At 56.9% G+C, this 21,934-nt stretch overlaps 1 protein-coding gene across 2 annotated transcripts in view; it reads left to right on the top strand.

The window, feature by feature from the left end:
* The window catches only part of TECTA (tectorin alpha), a 24,771-nt gene extending 4,420 nt beyond the window's left edge, over positions 1-20,351 (top strand). Inside the window, exons 3-24 of one of the 2 annotated variants that reach the window (XM_057386308.1) lie at positions 114-247; positions 1,339-1,626; positions 4,170-4,307; positions 4,847-5,012; positions 6,734-7,146; positions 7,418-7,988; positions 8,443-9,035; positions 9,407-9,980; positions 10,666-11,276; positions 12,164-12,725; positions 13,587-13,786; positions 14,591-14,974; positions 15,200-15,486; positions 15,585-15,865; positions 15,990-16,100; positions 16,673-16,875; positions 17,160-17,323; positions 17,443-17,691; positions 18,163-18,325; positions 18,618-18,705; positions 18,787-18,903; positions 19,283-20,351. In XM_057386308.1, coding sequence (XP_057242291.1) covers positions 114-247; positions 1,339-1,626; positions 4,170-4,307; positions 4,847-5,012; positions 6,734-7,146; positions 7,418-7,988; positions 8,443-9,035; positions 9,407-9,980; positions 10,666-11,276; positions 12,164-12,725; positions 13,587-13,786; positions 14,591-14,974; positions 15,200-15,486; positions 15,585-15,865; positions 15,990-16,100; positions 16,673-16,875; positions 17,160-17,323; positions 17,443-17,691; positions 18,163-18,325; positions 18,618-18,705; positions 18,787-18,903; positions 19,283-19,383 — 6,398 coding nt within the window. In that variant the 3' untranslated portion in view covers positions 19,384-20,351. Of the gene's footprint in view, positions 1-113; positions 248-1,338; positions 1,627-4,169; positions 4,308-4,846; positions 5,013-6,733; positions 7,147-7,417; positions 7,989-8,442; positions 9,036-9,406; positions 9,981-10,665; positions 11,277-12,163; positions 12,726-13,586; positions 13,787-14,590; positions 14,975-15,199; positions 15,487-15,584; positions 15,866-15,989; positions 16,101-16,672; positions 16,876-17,159; positions 17,324-17,442; positions 17,692-18,162; positions 18,326-18,617; positions 18,706-18,786; positions 18,904-19,282 lie in introns of those variants that run through there. The other variant, XM_057386309.1, reaches the window with a different exon arrangement.
* Positions 20,352-21,934: the final 1,583 nt, after the last annotated feature.

The raw sequence follows: 21,934 nt of genomic DNA, 5'->3' as shown, positions 1-21,934 counted from the left end.
CCTCACACCCCCTTTGGCTGCTGATTTGGGGTTTGGGGCTGTTCCCCTGTGGCCTCTCCGAAGTCAGGGCTGTCCTGGCACTGCCCTGAGGACTCTTSTCCCTCTCCCTCCAGCTCACAGCATGGCAAACCTGTATCCATTCTGGCAGAACGACACCAAAACCCCCAAAGTTGATGATGGGAGCTCGCCTGAAATCAAGATCTCTGTGCCGTTCATGTTTTTTGGAGCCCCGTACAGRAGCATTTATGTAAGTGGAGAAAGCAGATCTTCCCTTCATCCTTTCCCTTCCCTAATGGCTGCATTTTAAACRCGCTCTGCCTGTCATCAGGAACTGGAAGATTTATTAGCAGCTACCTGACAGGTTCTTAGATTTCATGAACTGATAGGTTTTATGATTAAGAAAGTCAAAGGTGTATTTAATGGGATAATGTTCATGGGAAAGGAATCTAAAAGGCCATAAATTTTCTTTGTGGGTGATTAAATGGCACAGYAAAGCTAAGGGCTTGACACAAGGGACATTATTCCTGTTCCATGACAAGAAACAAGAACATGCAGGACCTGCAGGGGAGAAAAGGGGCAAGTTTTGTGGGGGGCCCAGACAAGGACAGGCTGCTGCTGTTCCCAGGTGATGGCACAGCCAAAGCCTGGCTAAGGAGACACCAGGGCTGGACTGAGCTCATCTGAAACTTTAGACAGGGCCTAAGTCAGCGTGACTGTGCCACATCCCAGGTTGTGTGGAGAGCTGGTTTCTGTGGGATCAGAAGGCCTCATCCATTTCCCAGTTCCTATTTGTTCACAGCAACACTGGGAAAGCAGGAATCCCATTTCAAACCCTTGTGTGCTGGGGGATTCCAGCATCCAGAGTGGCAGTATAATTTGTTTTCCAAGCTCTGCAAAAATTTGTTGTTCTGGGGAGCATCTTGAGCAGGTTCTGGTGAGGCTCCTGCCCTTGGGGAGCCCCAGGATCCGTCACAAAGCCAAAGGCAGGTTTTCTCCATGCAGCCACCTGTGTCATCATCATMCTCCACATCTCCAAAGGCTGAGGAATCCCAGAACTCCAAGGCAGTGTCCCAGCAGAGCCTGGTGCCATCCAGCTCTGAGGGTGTCCCTCCTGTAGAACCCCATTTTGAAGTCTTTCCAGGTTTTTTTCCTGCTTTTGGGGCTTCCTGCACCACCCCTTTTCTGCCATGTGTAGGATGAAGCTGAATCTGTGCCTGGGCAGTCAGGCTGCCTCCCCCTCTGTCCGTGCACGAACCCAAATCCTCTCACCCCACATTTCCTGACAAACCAGCAGCCCTCTGCTGATTTTACTCAGACAAAATGGGGGTCCCCACGCAGGTCAACAACAACGGGGTGATCTCCTTCAACGCCCTGGTCAGCCAGTTCACACCAGAGGCTTTTCCCCTGACCGACGGCCGCGCCTTCGTGGCGCCTTTCTGGGCGGACGTGCACAACGGGATCCGCGGTGAAATCTTCTACCGGGAGAGCACGGAGCCGGAGCTGCTCAGGAGAGCCTCCAAGGACATCCGCCGRCACTTCAGGGACATGGCCTCCTTCACTGCCACCTGGCTCTTCATTGTCACCTGGGAGGAGGTGACTTTCTACGGGGGCAGCGGCACCACGCCGGTAAGAGCCGCGCTTCTCGCGGGTGTTTCTTTCTTGTCCCGTCATTTCTGAGTAAAACTGAGTGAGAGAATTCTTGTTCCTGCTCCTCAGCTCCCTCTTGGACAGAGGAGCACCACAGTCCTATCATTCTGTCCCCTGGGAGCCTGTAGGAGCCTCACTCCTTGTTTTTAAATCCCCAGGGAATGAAAGAATCTCCTCCTCAGCGTTTGTAGGCAGTGGATCTGAGCGAGGCTCTGACACCAATTAGGACTTTTTGGCTTGATCATGATGTGGTTGTTTTTCTCCCATCCAAATGCAGATATTTGTGRTGACAGGCTCCCAGCCCGCACGGGGGACTGATCACGCTGATCAGAGTCACGCTAATGACTTGGCCAACGTGTCACGTTGCCGTGAATGTGTGAGCTGCATCTCACAGGGTGGGGATGGCAGTGGGATGTTTATCAGGGCATGGGCAGCTTTGAAATATCTGGTGAATTTGTGAGCTGTGACTGCAGCTCGTATCAGGAGCTGCTGMTGGGGCCTGTGCTGGAGCTTGGGGTGAAGATAGAATCAGAGGGGTTTGGGTTGGAAAAGATAATTTCATTCCACCCCCTGCCATGGGTGCTCCAAGCCTCACCCAACCCATTCTGGARCAGCAAATGAGGGATCCCAGCGATTGTCTGGATTGTTCACCATTAGTCTGTGTGCTSTGAGTGCCAAAACCCGGCTTCTCCTGTCTCGAGGAGTTGGCTCTGATAAACAGTTCAGCTTTTTTTTCCATTTGCTAGCGAAGCTTGAGATTTAATGCATATTTTCTGCAAGTCCTGGCAGCACTCACAGAAAAAAACCCAGCATATATATATATATAAATATATGTATTTGCAGACACCGAGCAATATAGAGATTTGTGTATTGCCTGAAGAATTACATTTGTAACACAATGCAATTTATTTGGCTGTGGAGCAGCCTTCCTGCTCAACAGCAGCCAGGGCTCTGGCTTGGCACAAGGACTAGCACTGTGCAACTTAAGCAGGAATTCCATCGCAATGCAGAAAAGCTGCAGAAAACAATTTTGGGAATGTGGCCTYGGGGACGCTGCGGCTGCTGCCTGGAGATGTCACCTGAGCAAATGGGTTCATTTTGGATAGAGAGGGTGCTCCACGGTCAGGAGCTCCTTCCAGGAGGCTCCAGGGCAGAGTGGGGTTTGTTGTTGTGGGGAAGAGCTGCTGTGGCACTCTCCGAGTGACACTGCCCTTGTGTGTGACATGTTCACGAGCTCCCAGCTCGGCAAAGGTGAGCAAAAGGGAAGCAGGAGCAGAAGCAGGATCCCAGGGAAAGGATGCAGAGTGGAAATGGCCCTGCTCTGTCTCCCTGCCCTGGTGTGAGCTGTGCTGTTTGCAGCTCTGCCCTCACCTCGCTCTCTCTCCTGACCTCTCCCGGAGCTGCTGCGCCTCCCAGTCCAGATTTCTCCTGGCAGGGGCCTCATGTGCCTTGGAGGTGACATCCCCTGTGGCATGCAGGCAGCAAGAGCATCCCCTCTGAGGCATCCTCAGAGCCAGAGGATGGAACGGGGTGCAAAGTGACCCCCAAAGCCCTCCCCTTCCTCCATCAGCCATCAGCTGCTTGCAGGGCTCAGGGCTCCTGCCAGGGTGATCTCTGGTGCTTCCTGGTGGGAGATGATTTGATCCATGGGCTTCCCAATCAACTGGGAATTGTTTCTGTGGGTTTCCTTCCCAGTGTGCAGTGTCCAGGTAAGCAGGCTTAAAATGTTGCTCTAGATTAATTAAAAGAGAGGCAGCCCACACTTCGTGTCTTGCTAAAATCCTGCTTGCTCAGAGGCAGGAGGAACAGTTATCATGGTCTGGTCCCAAGGCAGGGATGGGAAGGACAGGAAAATCAGGGAGCCTGGAGAAATGATGGACTTAGTTCCCAGTGCTGAGCTCTGCTGCTGGGTCTGCAGGGATGGAGGGGACATCTCAAGGGAAGGAGCTGCTTCTGTATTTCTGCACGGCCCTAAAAGGGAAAATGGGCTCTTCCCACCTGGATCCCGGCTGGAATGTGCCTGGAGTTTGTGGGGCTGGAAATGCAGAGTCATTTCAAGTGAAAGGAAGAAAATGAGCAGCGGGTTTAGCAGATAGGGAGGGGATTTGGCAGCCGGCAAAGTGCAGAATCTACACGGCTGGCTTGGCTGTAATCCACCCTCAGCAGCGTTGTAGGATATGGATGTGGAAGGGAACCAGGAAAGATAACGCAGGAATAAAGCTGGGATAGGGTAATGGGAGAGAACACATTACAAAAACCCAAATCCTGCCCACCGCTCGTTCCCTGTGAGCTCATTCTCATGCTGCCATCTATTGGCGTTCTGCTGGATCAGAAACGCTCGTGTCGCCTCCCAGGTGGAGGAAGGAGCAGGGATGGGAGCTGGTGGAGCTGTGGCAGCAACAACAAGCATGTTTKGGGTCTCATTCCACTTCTGCTCTTCACTGTGAGGCCAGAGATGAAGGTGGCGGAAGGGCAGGAGAGCAGCAGTGTCACCTGGTGAAGGTGGCCGTGGTTTTCCCCAGGTGAACACGTTCCAGGCTGTCCTGATCACGGATGGGGTGTCGTCCTTCGCCYTGTTTAACTACCACGAGATCAGCTGGACCACGGGCACGGCCAGCGGAGGGGACCCCCTCACCGGCCTCGGCGGGGTGATGGCACAGGTGAGGCTCCTGCTCCCGTGTCCCCAGCTCTGGGGAGCTCTTGGATGATGGCCTGTGGCTTTCCCAAACTGTCCCTGTGGCTTTCCCAAACTGTCCCAGCTCACCCAGGCCGCTGAGTCCCTCAGCATCCCCTGGGCACAGTGGGATGAGCACCCCAAAATTTGGTGGTGGCAGCAGCGCCACAACCCATCCATCTCATGGGGAGGGGGACATTCCTTCAAAAGAAATGCAGGAATCCTTCATCCCCACATTGCTCCCCCACTTTATTTTGGCCACTCAATTCACACACCCTCAGATCTATATGTACATACATGTGTACCTATGCAAACATAAATCAGTAAATATTCATCCATTCTACCTATTTAGCTTTTCACTCACACCCAAAACATGAATTTAGACTATCTGAAAACAGAAATCTCTGGAAAGAGCAGTTAGAAGTAAAGAAGATGCACTCAGGGTGAAACAAAGAAATGAGGAAATGCAGCATCGCTTTCCCGTTGCTAGGATGGGTGATGGAGTTTGCTCTCTCTCTGCTTTAGGCTGGCTTCAATGGYGGAAATCTCACCAACTTCTTCAGCATGCCAGGCTCCAGAACCCCAGACATTGTCAATATTGAGGAAACAACCAATGTAAACGTGCCTGGGCGCTGGGCTTTCAAAATAGATGGCAGAGAAATAGACCCGGCCAACGGCTGCAGCCTGAGAGGTAAGGGAGAAATGGCATTGCTTGTTCTCAGATTTTGGGGTGCACTGTAGCAAAAGGTGATGCTGTTGGGGTGCTGCATGATCTGTGTTCTTGCCAAAACATCCCCACCAGCTGCAGGGACAGAAACACAAGAGAGAGTTCAGCCCCTGCACATCTCCGAGTTCCTGCAATAATTGGTGACGACAGCAGAGACCTGGGGACAGCAATTTCCTCCTGCCCATAAATTAGGGAAGCTGATCTTGTGGTGCCATTTCCCTTGTTTCTGCAGGAGGAACAGCAGGTCTCCCAAGCAGGACAAATGCCATGTGCCTGCACCGGTTACAGAGTCTGTGCCTGTGTCACTGACAGCACGGGGCCGTAAAGGGATTAATCAATGCACACAGGGACTCTGCTGCTGAAAGATTATTGCATTTCCAATTGACAAATAAAACTCTCAGGAGCACTCACAGTGCTCCAGGAGTTTTTCCAGCAAGAGAGGATTGTCGCTTGCTGACGGACAGTGGACACATGTGGCTCCTTTATGCCCGAGTTTAGGACTGTACTGAAGAAGCTCCACGAGGCTCCAAGGCTGTTGCAGCTCCAGAAGAGTTTTATGTCCAGCTGCTGACCCCAGGAAGAAAATCTGGGCTTTGCAGAGAGGCTGGAAAGAAGCCTCAGCTTTGCAGGGGACTAGAGGAGTGTGAGTAGATCCCACCATCAGATTTAAACTCCACAGTGAACATTTGATTGCCCTCCACGAGAGGAGCTGGCAGCACAAGGTGTTGGATCCTAATGACACCCCTTTCCCAAATYCTTCACACCATGGTGGTCAGAGCGTGGACCTTGCCAAGAGGAGACATTCGTTGCGTGGAAGAGGAAAAATAGCTTTTTTTATTTATTTTTTGTTAGGAGGCAGGGAAGAGAACAAAAAATTTAGCAGAGGTAAATTCAGGCAGCGCRCAGCGGAAGCCACGCGCCGGAGGAGTGTGAAAGATGGCCAGATGGAGGAGAGAGAAACTCTCACCGGGACTTGCCACCCTTGTTCTCCAGCCTTCTCCCTGCCTCCCCTGTCTCTCACCAGCCAGAGCCGCTCCCTCTYCGGCGGTGTGAGGCGTCTGCTCCGTCTGGGGCTGTGTGATCACTCGTGTGTGCTGTGGAAGCTGCTTATCAACAGCTCTTTGGTGTTGTARCTACTACGAGCTCATCCTCAATGGGAGTAAATTGCTCCTGGGGATGCTGATGACAGAGGGAYTTTTTGGACAGCAGAGCTACRTGAGCAGGGGRATCGTGGAAGTGRCAACAGAGCTGAGGGATGGTGTGGRTGCAGCAAAAGTGMTGGAAACTGAGCTTTTCCTTTGGGAAAATAGCACAAATACTTCTTGCATCCTGAAGAACCAAAGTGATGGGTGTCCAAAATGCGTGGAATGGCCTGCAGGTTTTGCAGCCTGTGTGTTGCAGCACTGAGGCCAGTTTTGTGACAGCACTCGCAACATTCCAGAGACTCATGGCACGGGTAGGACTCGAAGAGGAGGCACCACGCACTGGAAACAAAGCTTGGGGTTTGCTGAGTGGCTCCTGCTGCAAGTTTGCACGAAAAAAAAGCAGCTGAGGAGCCCAGCAGCAGGACAYTTTGGTGGTGGTGTCCACCACAGGACCAGCAGACCCCCCCAGGGGTGCGCTCTGAACGTGTTTCTGTTTCAAGAAGTGATGTAGCGTGGGTTTCTCCCTTTCTGTCTTTCTAGGACAGTTTCTCCGTCAAGGGGAGATCTTTTGGGACAACTCCAACTGCACCACCAAGTGCCGCTGCCTGGACTTCAACAATGAGATCCTGTGCCAGGACATGGCTTGTGGCCCCTTCGAGGCGTGTGAGACGAAGGCCAAATTCTTCCAGTGCGTGCCGGTGGAGAGCAGCACCTGCGTGGTGTTCGGAGATCCACATTACCACACCTTCGACGGCTTCCTCTTTCACTTCCAGGGTTCCTGCTCCTACCTCCTCGCCAGGCAGTGCTGGCCAGGCTCCCAGCTGCCCTACTTCAACGTGGAGGCCAAGAATGAGAACCGAGGCGGCTCCTCCGTCTCCTGGCTGAGGGATATTTTTGTGGAGGTCTACTCGCACAAGATTGTTCTCCCCAAGGGCGGCTTTGGGAAGGCAAAGGTAAGAGTTGTGCTGGAAGGGGAGAACTTGCTGGTTTGGCTTATCTGAGGTGGCAGCAGGACTGTGACAGCAGCCTGGAGAGTGTGGGAGGCACTTCTGGGCCCCTGGGGAATGGGCATGRGTGACAGGAAATGCCTGTGGCTGATCAGTGACCGTCCCCCTGTGCATGTCCCCACCCTGAGACCCCACCACAGGGCTGTCCTGTCTGTGTCCCACGCGAGGGCTCTGCTGTTCCACGCGCTGGCTCAGCCGCCGGGTGTTGTCCCYGCAGGTGGACGACCTGGTGGTGTCCCTGCCCATTTCCCTGGACCTGGGGGCAATCAAGGTCTACCAAAGCGGCCTGTCCACCGCCCTGGAGACTGACTTTGGCCTGCTGGTGACCTACGACGGGCAGCACTACGCCTCCGTGTCTGTACCGGGCTCTTACATCAACTCCACGTGCGGGCTGTGCGGCAATTACAACAAAGACCCCGAGGACGACATCCTGCGCTCGGATGGGAGGGCAGCCACGTCCGTGCCGGAGCTGGGCGAGAGCTGGCAGGTGCCCCATCCYGAGAGGAGGTGCTCCACGGGCTGCCAGGAGAACTGCAGCCTCTGCGACGCCGCCACCGAGGCGCTGTATTTCACCCCCGAGTACTGYGGATTCATCAACAAGAGCGGGGGGCCCCTCTGGGAGTGCGGCTCCGTTGTGGACCCCACGGCCTTCGTCCACAGCTGYGTCTACGACCTGTGCAGCGCCAAGGACAACGGCACCGCGCTGTGCCAGGCCATCCAGGCGTATGCTGCCGTGTGCCAGGCCYTGGGCATCTCGGTGGGAGAGTGGCGCAGCCAGACGGGATGCGGTGAGTGTTCGGGAGGAGGGAGYGATGCCAGGGGGTGCGTGATGGGGGAGTTGCCTGCAGTGGAAGGAGTTGGGAGAGAATCTATTGGTCCTCATCTCCTCAAAATCACAGCCTTGCTCTTGTGGCACAAGCCAGGCATGGGGTGGGAGCTCCACGTTGCTCTGGAGATCATCAGCTGCCATGATGAGAGGAGGAGGCTGCGCTGGGATGGGGATTGGTTGGTCAGCCCACTGTCCTGGCAGCCTTAAAGAGCTGGGGGCAGCTCAGTGGCTCTGGGGCTGTTTTGGAGAAGCCCAGGGAGGCCTGGGAGGGAAATGGAAGGGCCTCTCCCACCATCAAGCAKGGCTCATGGGTCACTCWGTGYTGTCCCTGCTGTGGTCAGTGAGAAGGTGGCAGCTGCCCTGAATGGTGCCGTAACCTGGTCCCCGTGTTTGTCACCCTTCTGTGCCCACAGCGGAGGCCGTGCAGTGCCCAGAGCTCAGCCAGTACTCAGTGTGTGCCAGCAGCTGCCCCGCCACCTGCTCGGACCTCACTGCCCCTCTGGCCTGCACCTCGCCCTGCACCGAGGGCTGCGAGTGCCCCGAGGGCCACGTCCTCAGCGCCGACCGCTGCGTCCCCGTCCAGGGCTGCGGCTGCGACGTCAACGGCCGCTACCACGCCGTCGGCGAGTCCTTCTGGGCRTCACCAGACTGCTCTGTGCAGTGCCACTGTGAGGCTGGAGGGGAGGCCAGGTGCTTCAACACCACCTGCCCCGAGGGAGAGATCTGCACCATCGAGGATGGCTACCGGGGGTGCTACCCACAGCGGGAAACCGTGTGCCTGGTGGGGCAGGAGCAGGTGCTGCAGACCTTCGATGGTGTCACGTTCCCCTACCCGCTGGAACAGTCCTACACGCTGCTCAAGACRTGCCCAGAGAGGCCAGACTTCATCGAGGTGGACATCAACCAGAAGAAGGCTGGCGCCGCTCCCAACGGGCCGCGCGTGGTGCGGGTCCAGGCGGCCGGACAAGAGGTGAAGATTGGCGGCACCAGGCTGTCGGACATTAAGGTAAAGGTGCTGCCCTGAGACAGGGTGGGGGTGGTGGARAAGGGCTCGTGGGTCTGTGGCTGTGGACACCACAGTGGCACTTGAACCATCCTGTGGGGGCCCTTTCAGTGTGAAGTTGTTGTCACAGCAATGTTTCTCCTCTTTGCTGAGGAGGCTTTCCTGCCTTACCTTGCTCCTGCGCTTTGTTTTTTCTCTGGAAGAAATGTTTCTTTTTGTGGAGCACAAATCAAAGATGGAGCTGTATGCCCTGACTGAGGGGAGGCTCTGGGCCTYGGAGGGTGGGTCTGGGTCAGGGAGTGTTCAATGTGCACGGYGTGGTTGGGCAAAGCCACATCMCCCTCCCTGAAGCCTCTTGACCTCRTTCCTCGTAGGTGAACGGTTACGACGTGGARCTGCCCTATTTCCACCCCTCTGGGCGCCTGGAAATCTACCGGACTAGCAACAGCACAGTGATGGAGTCTGAGGGGCCCCTGGCCATCAGCTACTACGACTCGGGCCTGCTGGAGATCCGCCTCTCCACCTCCTACTTCAACTGCACCRGCGGCCTCTGCGGCCTCTTCAACGGCAACGCCAGCGACGAGTTCAACCTGCCCAAGGGCAAATTCACCGACAACCTGGAGCTCTTCCTGGAGAGCTGGACCACCTTYGACGAGATCTGCAACGGCGAGTGCGGGGACCTGCTCATGGCTTGCAACAACGACTCGGAGCTGCTCAAATCCTACAGGAGCCGCTCCAGCTGCGGCATCATCAACGACCCCACCAACAGCTCCTTCCTGGAGTGCCACAGCGTGGTCAACGTCTCAGCCTACTACAGGACGTGCCTCTTCCGTCTGTGCCAGAGTGGGGGTAATGTGTCGGAGCTGTGTGACTCGGTGGCACGTTACGCCACMGCCTGCAAGAACGCCGACGTGGACATCGGCCAGTGGAGGAGCTACAGCTTCTGCCGTGAGTCCTCCAAAGCTTTCCGTGCCCAGGGTGGGGAGAAGGAGGTTTGGGACCCACCAAATTCAGGCATGGTCTTTTTGTTGGGCATTTATAAGCATGCAGAAGTGGTGCAGCTTTTTGTGCGGGGCGCTGGAGCTGCAGGCAGTAGTTTCTGGTGCCAGCAGAGACAGATTTCGCAGGGAAGCGGTTTCAGGGTGGCATTTCAGGAGTTTTGCGGTTCAGGAGGCAGCAGAAGTTCTGTAGCGTGGTGTCAGAGCCGCAGATGGTGTCTGGCGGTGCTGTACGCCACCAGCAGAGGATAATCTGAATAACACTGAGGTTTAGCTGCCGCTGTAAACTCGCCGTGGATGGGAGAACATTCATAATTCAGGAGCAAATGTGAGAAATCCTGAATGTGGAAGTCGGTGATGCAAAGGCAGTGCTTGTCTCAGAGGTTTCAGGGAGGTGTTTGTTTGGGAAATAATAGGAGAAGGTGGCACTTGGCACATGGCAGGACAGGATTGAGATGTGAGGGCAGTGATGGCTGAGAGGGGAAGGGGTTGCAAAGGGAATGGGATGAGCCAGTGGCCACAAGCTGCTGGGACTGTTTCCCCTTTTCTCCCCAAATCRCCACCCACTTTTTGCCCGTTCCTCACCCTGTRCTGTCRGAGCTGGGRCTCAGTCTCTGTGTTTGCCAACCCYGCAGCTCTCGCCTGCCCGGAGAACAGCCATTTTGAGGAGTGCATGAGCTGCGTGGAGACCTGYGAGACCCTGGCCTCGGGCCCCGTGTGCAGGGACACCTGCTCCGAGGGCTGCCAGTGCGACGAGGGCTTCGCCCTGCGCGGCACCCGCTGCATCCCCCGCCGCGAGTGCGGCTGCAACTTCGAGGGCCGGCAGCTGGCCACCAACCAGACCTTCTGGATGGACATCTCCTGCCACTTCCTGTGCTACTGCAACGGCTCTGACAACAGCGTCTACTGCGAGAACGTGTCCTGCAAGGACGATGAGTATTGCCTGGAGGAGAACGGCCTCTTCTACTGCCACGTCCGCACTGACGCCTCCTGCATCATCTCGGGCTACGGGCACTACCTGACCTTTGATGGCTACGCCTTTGACTTCCAGAGCAGCTGCGAGCTGGTGCTGTGCACCACCATCTCCCGGCCCCTGGTGGAGCGCTCGGACACGTTCCCGGCGTTCACTGTCACGGCCAAGAACGAGGATCGCGACACCTCTCTGGCGCTGTGGGTGAAACAAGTCGTAGTGGAGGTCTTCAATTACAACATCGTCATCCACCGTGCCTATAAATACACCGTGATGGTGAGTGAGTGCAGGGCTACGAGGGCTCGGGTTGTTTCTGCTTTTCTGCCTCCCAAACTGTGGAGAAATTCCCTAGACATGAGGGGCCTTATGGCTTGCAAGATTTTCTGAAGGTCAGGCCATGCTTGGCCTCGTGCTAAGGTGCTGTCAGGCACAGCTTTTGGAAGGGGTTTCTGTCTCGGCTGCCTTGTTTTGGGCGTGGATGTGACAATGGAGGAACAGAGGACACAGACGGCTCAAAGAAATCCTTCATTTTCAAAAAGCTGTGCCTCTTTATACTAAAATTTTCGCAGGCTGAGCACCCATTGGCTGTTTGYTCTGCAGGGTCAACACCCATGAACCTTCTTATCCAATCAAATCTCTGGCTGGGTGGGGTCTGTGGGCTCTGACAATCACAGCTTGACACACAAGGCAGGGAGACATGTAAATCATACAGTCTGATCACATGACCTGCAGCTCAAACCTGTCCCAAACTGTGAGATTGACCCCAAGACGTGGAGGCAAAGTCAGCAGGGACTTGTTCTGGGAATGCTGAGCTACTCTCATTGGTTTCCTTCTGGGGAACCTGCCATCCCCATCCCCATCCCATCCCCAACCCCATCCCCTNTCTGACAATCACAGCTTGACACACAAGGCAGGGAGACATGTAAATCATACAGTCTGATCACATGACCTGCAGCTCAAACCTGTCCCAAACTGTGAGATTGACCCCAAGACATGGAGGCAAAGTCAGCAGGGACCTTGTTCTGGGAATGCCGAGCTGCCCTCATTGGTTTCTTTCTGGGGAAGCTCCCATCCCCATCCCCATCCCATCCCCAACCCCATCCCCATCCCCATTCCCATCCCATCCCAATCTCCATCCCCACTCACACTGGCCCTCCCCACAGGTCAACGACGAGCGTCTCTACCTGCCCCTGAAGCTGGGCCAGGGCAAAGTGAACATCTTCGCCTTCGGCTTCCACATCGTGGTGGAGACCGACTTCGGGCTGAAGGTTGTGTATGACTGGAAGACTTTCCTGTCCGTCACCATCCCGCGGGGCTTCCAGAACCTCACCTACGGCCTCTGTGGCCGCTACAACGGCAACCCCGAGGACGACCTGGTGGCCGCAGGCGGCGTACCGGCCAGCAGCATCGGTGAATTYGTGCAGAGCTGGGCCAAGAGGGATGCCTTCTGCCGTGTGGGATGTGGCGACCGCTGCCCAGCCTGTGGCAAGGTGGAGGGCTTTTGGAAGCCCCAGCAGCTCTGCAGCCTCATCCCCAGCCAAAGCGGTGTCTTTGCCAAATGCCACAGCAAGATCAACCCYGGCTTCTTCTACAAGAACTGTCTCTTCGACACCTGCGTGGACGGAGGGGCCATGCAGACGGCCTGCAGCTGGCTGCAGAACTAYGCCAGCACGTGCCAGACACAGGGCATTGCCATCACCGGCTGGAGGAACTTCACCTCGTGCTGTAAGTGCCAGCAGGCCCTTCTTTTCCTGGGGTGCCAGGGAGGGCGAGGCTGATGGCTTGGCATCTGATCCCTGCCATGGCTGCTGGGTGAGGTGGGTGAAGTCTGGGAGACTGTATTCTCTTGGAGTTGTTACAAACTGYGTGTGGTAGAGCAGGRGCARGGATGGAAAAGGGGAARSCTCAAGCTCAGAAGGKAYMGRGATGSAAAAGGGGAAACCTCAAGSTCAGAAGGGACAGRSATGSAAAAGRGGAMASCTCARGSTCAGAAGGSACAGGSATKKAAAAGGGGAAGCCTCAAGCTCAGAAGGGACAGGCATGGAAAARGGGAAAGCTCAAGCTCAGAAGGCACAGRGATKKAAAAGGGGAAACCTCAAGCTCAGAAGGGACAGGSATGGARAAGGGGAAAGCTCAARCTCAGAAGGGACAGRGATGGAGAAGGGGAAAGCTCAAGGTCAGAAGGCATCAGCCATCCCCCCACTGTTAAGCAGGGATTGTGCCAGCCAGCCTCGAAGCCAGCACTCCGTGTTTGCTCTAATGAAGCTGCAGCCCCTTGTCAATAAGATGAGGATGTGCTGTTCAATCAGGCTCCTGAGGATGGGCACCGCACGCCTCCCCGGCAGCCAATCTGTCTGGCAAATCAGATGGGAAGTAATTGTCTTTGCTAACGAGACTGAAAATTAAATTTGTGTTGTTTTCCCCTGCTAACAAGCAAGCTCATGGCTCAGTGGCTCCGCTCTCACGGGGTGGYGAGGCCACTGACTGGCACCGTGCATGACAGGGCTGAATCAGTCCCCGATGGGGAGCCAGGTTGGTTGGTTGAGTCCAYGGAGCTCATCTGTGTGTGTTTTGTCCCCTGCTCAGCTGTCAGCTGTCCCCCCAACAGCCACTACGAGAGCTGTGTGTCCCTGTGCCAGCCCCGGTGTGCTGCCATCCGCCTGAAGAGCGACTGCAGCCACTACTGCGTGGAGGGCTGTCAGTGTGACCCCGGCTACGTCCTCAATGGCAAGAGCTGCATCCTGCCCCACAACTGTGGCTGCTACTCTGATGGCAAATACTACGAGGTATGCAGCTTGTGGGGCTCGCTCCCGTCCTCTGGAGGATATTTGTGAGCAGGGATGACAGTCAGGTTGGGCTGGTAGCAAGGCTAGAGAGGAGAGGGGTGTCCTTCTGTGGTGTGCTGCACAGGGAGTCTTTCTATCCAAAAAAATTCTCATGCAGTTTTTGGGTRAAGGTAAGCACAGGAGGGAACTGTTGGAGGCAGGATGGAGGAAAGGCTGGGGACTGGGAAGATTGGTTTTGATGAGTGCCAAACTCCAGTACTGTATGATCATGTGATTCTAGGTACTCCCACATCACAGATTTACTGTTTCACATTAAATTTGCTTTTTCTTAGCTGCTGGATGTCGCTCAGGAGTTTGATGCAGCAGAGTGCTGTGCTTACAGCGTGGCTCATGTCACAGTGGGCTGTTTTGTGCCAGTGAAGCTGTTCTGTGTGAGGTGTCCGTGCTCCATGAGGAGCCAGTGTTGAAGTGCTGTCAGATGGGGTTCCCTGCAGATGGGTTGGTGGCTGGCAGAGTGTGAGAAAGAGGCCAAGCAGATATTTAGCACTGGTTTTTGAGTGTGCACAAGAGGTGAGGGAGGCTGTGGTGGCAGTGCAGAGGTGTGTGGGGCAGCAGAGGTGTGTAGGGGTAGCAGAGGTGTGTGGGGCAGCAGAGCTGTTGCCAGGTTGGTGCCAGCATGTTCTCCGCACCTTTCCCTCCACCCTCGTTGCCCGCTCTTACTTCTCATGTGACAGGGAGGTATAAACCTCATCCCAAACCTCCTCAGAGGGCTATGGGACAGCAGGTGACGCGTTCCCCTTTCAGCCCAAGCAGCTCTTCTGGAGCGGGGACTGCACGCGGCGGTGCCGCTGTTTCCGGCGCAACCTGATCCAGTGCGACCCGCGGCACTGCAAATCAGACGAGGAGTGCGCTCTGCAGAACGGCGTCCGCGGCTGCTTCAGCACRCGCAGCTCCTTCTGCCTGGCGGCCGGCGGCGGCGTCTTCCGCACCTTCGACGGCGCCTTCCTCCGCTTCCCCGCCAACTGYGCCTTCGTCCTCTCCACCATCTGCCAGAAGCTGCCCGACTTCTCCTTCCAGCTCATCATCAACTTCGACAAGTGGTCCTCACCCAACCTCACCATCATCTCCCCCGTGTATTTCTACATCAACGAGGAGCAGATCCTCATCAATGACAGGAACACCGTCAAGGTAGGGTCTCGTCAGGGGTGTCCAGCCCCTCCGGATTGGGGATGGGAGGGGACACTGGGTGGCACTCCAGGCTGCACAGTGGTTTCCACAAGAACACCAGACAGCTGTTGGTGTTTTCACAGCTGGGATAGTGGGATAGTTGTGGAATTTATGAGTGGCTCACGCTCATAAATATAGGCAGAGGATATAGGAGGCACATCAGCCTCATGTTTTCTCTCCTGCCAGGTGAACGGAAGCCAAGTGAGCATCCCCTTCGTCACGGGGCTGTCCACCAAGATCTTCAGCCAGGAGGGCTTCCTCGTCATCGACTCCAGCCCCGACATCCAGATCCGCTACAACGGCTTCAACGTCATCAAGATCACCATCGGGGACCGGCTGCAGAACAAGGTGTGYGGCCTCTGYGGCAACTTCAACGGYGACCGCACCGACGACTACGCCACGCTGCGGGGCAAGCCGGCCGTCAGCAGCGTGGTGCTGGCACAGAGCTGGAAAACCAACGGCATGCAGAAGAGGTGAGTGGATCAGACAGCCCTTTCCCACCACGTGGGAGCGGGAATGGGAGCAKGGCTGGCCGTGAAAGCAGCCCCCACGACGTGTCCGGTGCCCACAGCTGCAACGAGCTGCAGTACTCGCAATACGCCGCGTCCTGCGACAACGTCCAGATCCAGGAGCTGCAGAGCGACAGCTACTGCCTGAAGCTCACCGACATGAAGGGCTCCTTCCAGCCCTGCTACGGCCTCCTGGACCCGCTGCCCTTTTATGAGTCCTGCTTTCTGGATGGCTGCTACAACCACAAGAAGGTCCAGCTGTGCGGCTCGCTGGCTGCCTATGGGGAGGCCTGCCGGACCTTCGGCATCCTGGGCACCGAGTGGATCGAGAAGGAGAATTGCTGTAAGAGAACCAGGGGCTGTTCGGGTCGAGGGGAGCTAGGTTCCCCTGGGGAGAGGGGCTGCAGGTGACTGCCCTGTGCTCTGAGGGTAAAGGTTGTGTTTGTGCTGTGTCTTGTGCTGTTTAGCAGGAGTGGTGGAAGATCCCTGCGTGGGCGCCGACTGCCCCAACCGCACCTGCGAGCTGGACAACGGCGGGGAGCTGTGCGGCTGCATCGAGCCCCCACCCTATGGGAACAGTGAGTGCTCTGCTCCTGGCCCTATGGGAGCAGTGAGTGCTCTGCTCCTGGCCCTATGGGAGCAGTGAGTGCTCTGCTCCTGGCCCTATGGGAACAGTGAGTGCTCTGCTCCTGGCTGTGGGGTCAGTGCCGAGCTCCACCTTAGGCCATCGTGCCACCGGGGCTTTGGGAAGGGAAATGCCGAGGGCTGTGACCTCTGCCAAGATGGGTTTTCCTGACAGTGCACAGATCAGGACAGGGGCAGGGAGCAGAGAACAGCTTTTCTGGGGAGCAAGGGGCAGGGACAGATTTTCTGGAGAGCAGGCAGCAGAGGAAGCTTTTCTGGAAATCAAGCAGCAGAGAACAGCTTTTCTGGGGTGCAGGGAACAGCTTTTTGGGGGAGCAGGGAGCAGAGAAAGCTTTTCTGGGGTGCAGGGAACAGCTTTTCTGGGGCACACATTATGGGCATCTCTGGCTTGGGAGCACTTTGAGCAGCAGGGATGTAGAACAGACAGGGAACACCACAGGAGACGATCTCAGCCCATTTCTGGGCCATTTGTGGTGATCTAAAGGTRTCTCATCTTCTCCTCTAGCCACCCACGACATCATTGATGCGGAGGTGACCTGCAAGGCYGCCCAAATGGAGGTGTCCATCTCCAAGTGCAAGCTGTTCCAGCTGGGCTTTGARCGCGAGGGCGTGCGGGTCAATGACCGCCACTGCCCCGGCATTGAAGGGGAGGACTTCATCTCCTTCCAGATCAACAACACCAAAGGCAACTGTGGCAACCTGGTGCAGGTGAGCTGGGCCATGGGGCACGCAGGGCTGCGAGTGTGGGACAGCCACTGCAGTCCAGCTCAATGCCAGCGGTGCTTGGGAGGTGCTTTAATGTTCTGGGGGTTGAGGAGAGCAGAGGAAGGTTTTCCAGAGTAAGGATGCTGCCTAGCAGTTCCAAGCCCCACCATTCCATGCCCTTTCTGGCCAGAGGTGSAGGGGCAGTGTCACACAGCTCATTTAGAGGTGTTCATCAGGAGCAGGGAAGCGGGGATAGAATTAAGCARTGCCCTGTGTTCCCTCTGCAGTCCAACAGCACTCACATAGTGTACAAGAACACGGTGTGGATCGAGAGTGCCAACAACACAGGCAACATCATCACCCGCGACAGAACCATCAATGTGGAGTTTTCCTGTGCCTATGAGCTGGACATCAAGATCTCCCTGGACTCAGTTGTGAGGCCRATGCTCAGGTAGGAGCCAGGGCCTGTCACACAGATGGGTGAGGCAGCGAGGCTTCCTGAGCAAGGTGGCAGTTTGGGAGTTCCAAACCTTTCTTCCATCTGAGGTGTATTTTTCTTGTCACCGTTAGTGTGATCAACCTGACGGTGCCGACGCAGGAAGGCAGCTTCACCACCAAGATGGCCCTGTACAAGAACTCATCCTACAAGCACCCGTACCGGCAGGGCGAGGTGGTGCTCACCACCCGGGACGTGCTCTATGTGGGTGTCTTCGTGGTGGGGGCCGACTCCAACCACCTGATCCTGATGCTGAACAAGTGCTACGCCACCCCCTCGCGGGACAGCAACGACAAACTGCGCTACTTCATCATCGAGGGAGGGTGAGCGGCGTGGGCCAGATGGGTTCATGGTGTCTGTCAGTGCTCAAAGGGTGGTGGCATTGCTTGGAGCAGGGACCTTTTGGCCCATGGGATGGTTGAGCAAAATCTGGAAAGGGTGAGGAGCAGTGCTGTCAGTGCAGGAGTTAATTTGCTGGGTGTAGACAGCACCAGAAGCCCTGCATGTGACAAGGAGGTTTACAGAGAAGAACCTTCTTTGTGTTAACGATGCTGAGGGCAGTACCCATCCCTAGGAGATGAGGGAATATGGATCATGGCACAGACATTTTGGGAAGTGGGAGTACAAGCTGGAAATGCCAGGGAGAGGTGACACAGGCAGTGCATGGCACCCTTGTCCAGCCAAACCATGGCAGTGTCTAAACACCCATCAGTGGGACCTTACGGGGACAGGGACACCTCGAGGGAGGGTCCCAGTCACAGGAGGGTGGTGCTGAACATCAGTGCCTTGCACAGGTGCCAGAACATGAAGGACAACACCATTGGCATTGAGGAGAACGGCGTGTCACTGACATGTCGCTTCCATGTCACCGTCTTCAAGTTCATCGGCGACTACGACGAGGTTCACCTGCACTGCGCCGTCTCCCTCTGTGACTCCGAGAAATACTCCTGTAAAATTGTGAGTACCCGGGGCTGGAGTGCTTGGTTTGAAGGGCTCTGCCAGAGGGCAGCGAGCCCTGTGGATGTGACATCGCAGAGGTGACCAGAGATGAAGCCCTAGGGTGAGATGGGAGGGTTGTGTGTCCCTCTAGGCATGGGGAGGAGATGCTCTGTCACAGGCAGGTCACTGCAGGACCTGAGCTCTCTAAGCCTGGTTCAGGGTCCCTTTGGGAGCTGGGAGAGCTGGAGGGGCACAGAGAGGGCCTGGGCAGAGGCTGAGGGTGACAGAGGTGGCGTTTATCCCCAAACAGAACTGCCCGCAGCACGCGAGGATGGCCAGCGCYTTCGCCGAGGAGTCCAAGGAGCAGATCCTCTCAGTGGGCCCTATCAGGAGGAAGCGTGAGTGTGTGACCCCAGTGAAGGCTGTGGGGCTCTGTCTGGGTGTGGGATCGTGGCTCATCTGTCCCCATTTGTGCCCAGGGTCGGACTGGTGCGAGGACAACGGAGGCTGTGAGCAGATCTGCACGAGCCAGGCGGACGGGCCCTTGTGCAGCTGTGTGACAGGGACACTGCAGGGGGACGGCAAGAGCTGCAGGGGCAAGTACCGGGGTYGGGGTGGGCACAGCAGGSACTGYCACCCCCAAACCGAGGGGCTGYGGGGYGAGCAGCGTGGGGCAGGTGGCTAGGACACATGGCATGCTGCAGACAGGAGGTGTGGGGAGGTCATGGAGCCAGATGTGCCCTGTCCCTGTCACCTGAGGGCTCTGAGGCCACTGCTGGCAGGTTCTGAGGAGCTGGCAGGCAGTTAGAGGGAGATGATGCTCCGTAACGTGGTGCAGAACGGAACAGATGCCACGGGCAGAGCCTGGGCGGCCCAGCAACAGTTTGGGCACTTGGGTGGGCACCAGCCTGGCACGATTTGAGGGGGGAACGAGTGCCAGAGCACCGTGTGACGTGGCTCTTGTTGTGTTGGCAGCCTCCAGCTCGTCAGGGGAGCGCCGTGCCCGAGTGACCCTGGTGGTGGCGGCCCAGCTGTGGCTGTGGCTGYGCTCAGCCCCGCGGCACCTGACCTCGTAGGCGCGGCCCCGCCGCCCAGCCAAAAACTGTTCTCGCGTCAGCCTGAGTCTTTGTAGGGTAGGAGACAGCCCCCCCCGCAGTGGCCACGCCGCTGCCACCCGGCCGTGCTGCGAGGAGGCCGAGGGACGGGACCCCAGAGCCCCGGGACGCTGCCCCGGGTGAAGGTGACACGGTGACACGCGGCCGGCACAGCAGCAGCACCGGCGGGACGGAGCTGGATGGTCAACAGCACTGGTGTGGGACTGGGGTTTGGGKTTTTTTTTTTTACAGCTTTCCATCGTTGATGAGGACTCAAGGAGGGGTTTTGCAGCTTTTCCCCCGGGTTTCCCTTTTAGGGTGYGCTGTAGGTGGCCCACGCTGCTGKCAGCAGTGTGGGACGGGATGGAGCACGTGTTGTCCCCTCACAGGGACATCTGTGGGTGTCCCCTGTCCTTGGGGGCTGCCACCAGGGCCTTTGGAGCTCACAGACTCAACCAGAGGTAGGTATTGGGGCACAAATCCCAGCCGGAGCGCTGCCATCACCGGACGCTGTGACACCTTGGGACCGTGTCACCCTGTGACTCTCTGTGGTGCTGAGGTTTGGTTCAGGGAGCCAAACTCATCCGTGGGGCTCTGGGAACCTTGGTGTTGTGCTGTGGTGGTGACAGGCTGGTGCCAACACTTGGAAAAGAGGTGCTTTGTGGCGGGCAGGAGGAAGGAGGGGTGGAATTCCCTGCCGTGCTGGCGTGGCGCGCAGGGATYGAGGGTCAGAGCGGGGTTGGGTGCCCGGTGGAAGAACGGGGAGCAGCCTCGGGGTGCTGGTGGGTGTTGGGGGGGGCTGTGGGTGTTGGTGTCTTGTCTCGTGTTTGTACTCTGTGAAACGGCTGCGTGGGAATAAAGAGTGTTGTAATCCTTGGTAAGCGCCGGCTCCTGTGTGATGGGGAGCAGCAACACCCAGGGAGGGATGGGGAGGGGGTTTTGGGGTGCCAGGCAGGGGCACAGCCGAGCTGAGGGTTGGGTTGGGGTTGCAGCGTGGCTCTGGTGGGTTTTTTTTGGGGTGGGCTGGGATGTAGGGCWGAAGGAGCAGGGATTGGGGTTCTGGGGCAGCAGGAGGGCAGCTGGCTCCCGTGCCTCAAGGGAAGGGGTGGGTAGCAGGGTGTTGTGGCATCTCTTTGATCTCTGCGTGTTCTCTGCCCCTCAGCTCYCTCCCTGTGCCTCCTGCYTGCTGTGTGGGTCAGCTCTGAATTCTCTCTCATCCCTCTTTCCTCCCTGTGCCTGCCTCTCTCCTTTCACAGCCTCATTCCTCTCTCTCTCTGGGCCTCTTTTCTCTCTGTTCCCAGCCTGTGCCTCTCCTGTCTGCCTCTCCTCATTTTGACCTCACCCTCTGCCCTCTCAGGACTTTTTTGCCATTCCTCTCTTGTCCCTGCTGCTCCTCCCTCTCTGCTCTTCCTCAGCCCTATCTGCCGCCTCTCAGCCCTTTCCCTTTCCCTGTGTCTGCTCTTTGYCCTCTCCCTGCACCTTCTCCCCATCCCTTTGCATCTCCCTCTTTGCCTTCTCTCTGCCCTTATTTCTCTCTTCTCCCTGCCCCTGCACCCTCTCCCCATCCCTCTGCATCTCCCTCTTTGCTCTCCAGCCTCCTGATCTCTCTCCAGTCTCTGGTTGCCTCCTGCCGTGTCTCTCACCCTTATCTCACATTTAATTAATGAGCTCTGTGATGAAGGATGACAGGAGTGCTGTACCTGACCCTGTGCACCCCGGGGTGGTGGCGTGGCTGTGGTGGTCAGCCCGAGGATGGACAGGATCCCCAGGGCCCTGGAGGCGGCTGCTGGTGCTGGCTGACCCTCGGTGGGTGAGCAGGGGGGGACACAGGGCTGGGGTCACACAGGGGTGGGGTCACTCAGGGCTGGGGTCACCCAAAGGTGGGGTCACCCAGGACTGGGGTCACCCAGGGGTGGGGTCACCCAGGGGCGGTGTCACTCAGGGGTGGGGTCACTCAGGGCTGGGGTCACCCAAAGGTGGGGTCACCCAGGGGTGGGGTCACACAGGGGTGGGGTCACCCAGGGCTGGGGTCATCCAGGGCCGGAGTCACCCAAGGGTGGGGTCACCCACGGGGGTGCTGAGGAGCACTGCAGCTGGGTTATGGGATGTTAATGGTGTTGTTTGGGTCTTTATAGGGTTTGGAAGAATGTCCATACAGCGATGGGGAGCACAGAGCCCAACTGTGGAGACCACACTGATGACAGCAGTGACCACTGCACTGACCACAGTGCTGACCCTGTACAGCAATGACCCTGTACAACAGTGACCACAGCACTGACCACTGCAGTGACCACGCCTTTGTGGGACTTCACCATCGTGGGATCACACAACAGTTTGAGTTGGAACTGACCTAAAATATCATCTCAGTCCACTCCCATCCACCTTCCACTGTCCCAGGCTGCTCCCAGCCCCAATGTCCAGCCTGGCCTTGGACACTGCCAGGGATCCAGGGGCAGCCACAGCTTCTCTGGGCACCCTGTGCCAGGGCCTCCCCACCCTCCCAGGGAACAATTCCTTCCCAAAATCTCACCTA

The sequence above is a fragment of the Malurus melanocephalus genome, unplaced genomic scaffold (assembly GCF_030028575.1).
Source record: "Malurus melanocephalus ecotype Western Australia unplaced genomic scaffold, MMel_1.1 scaffold_952, whole genome shotgun sequence".
Classification (NCBI taxonomy): domain Eukaryota; kingdom Metazoa; phylum Chordata; class Aves; order Passeriformes; family Maluridae; genus Malurus; species Malurus melanocephalus.
This window is presented reverse-complemented; position numbering and strand designations above follow the sequence as displayed.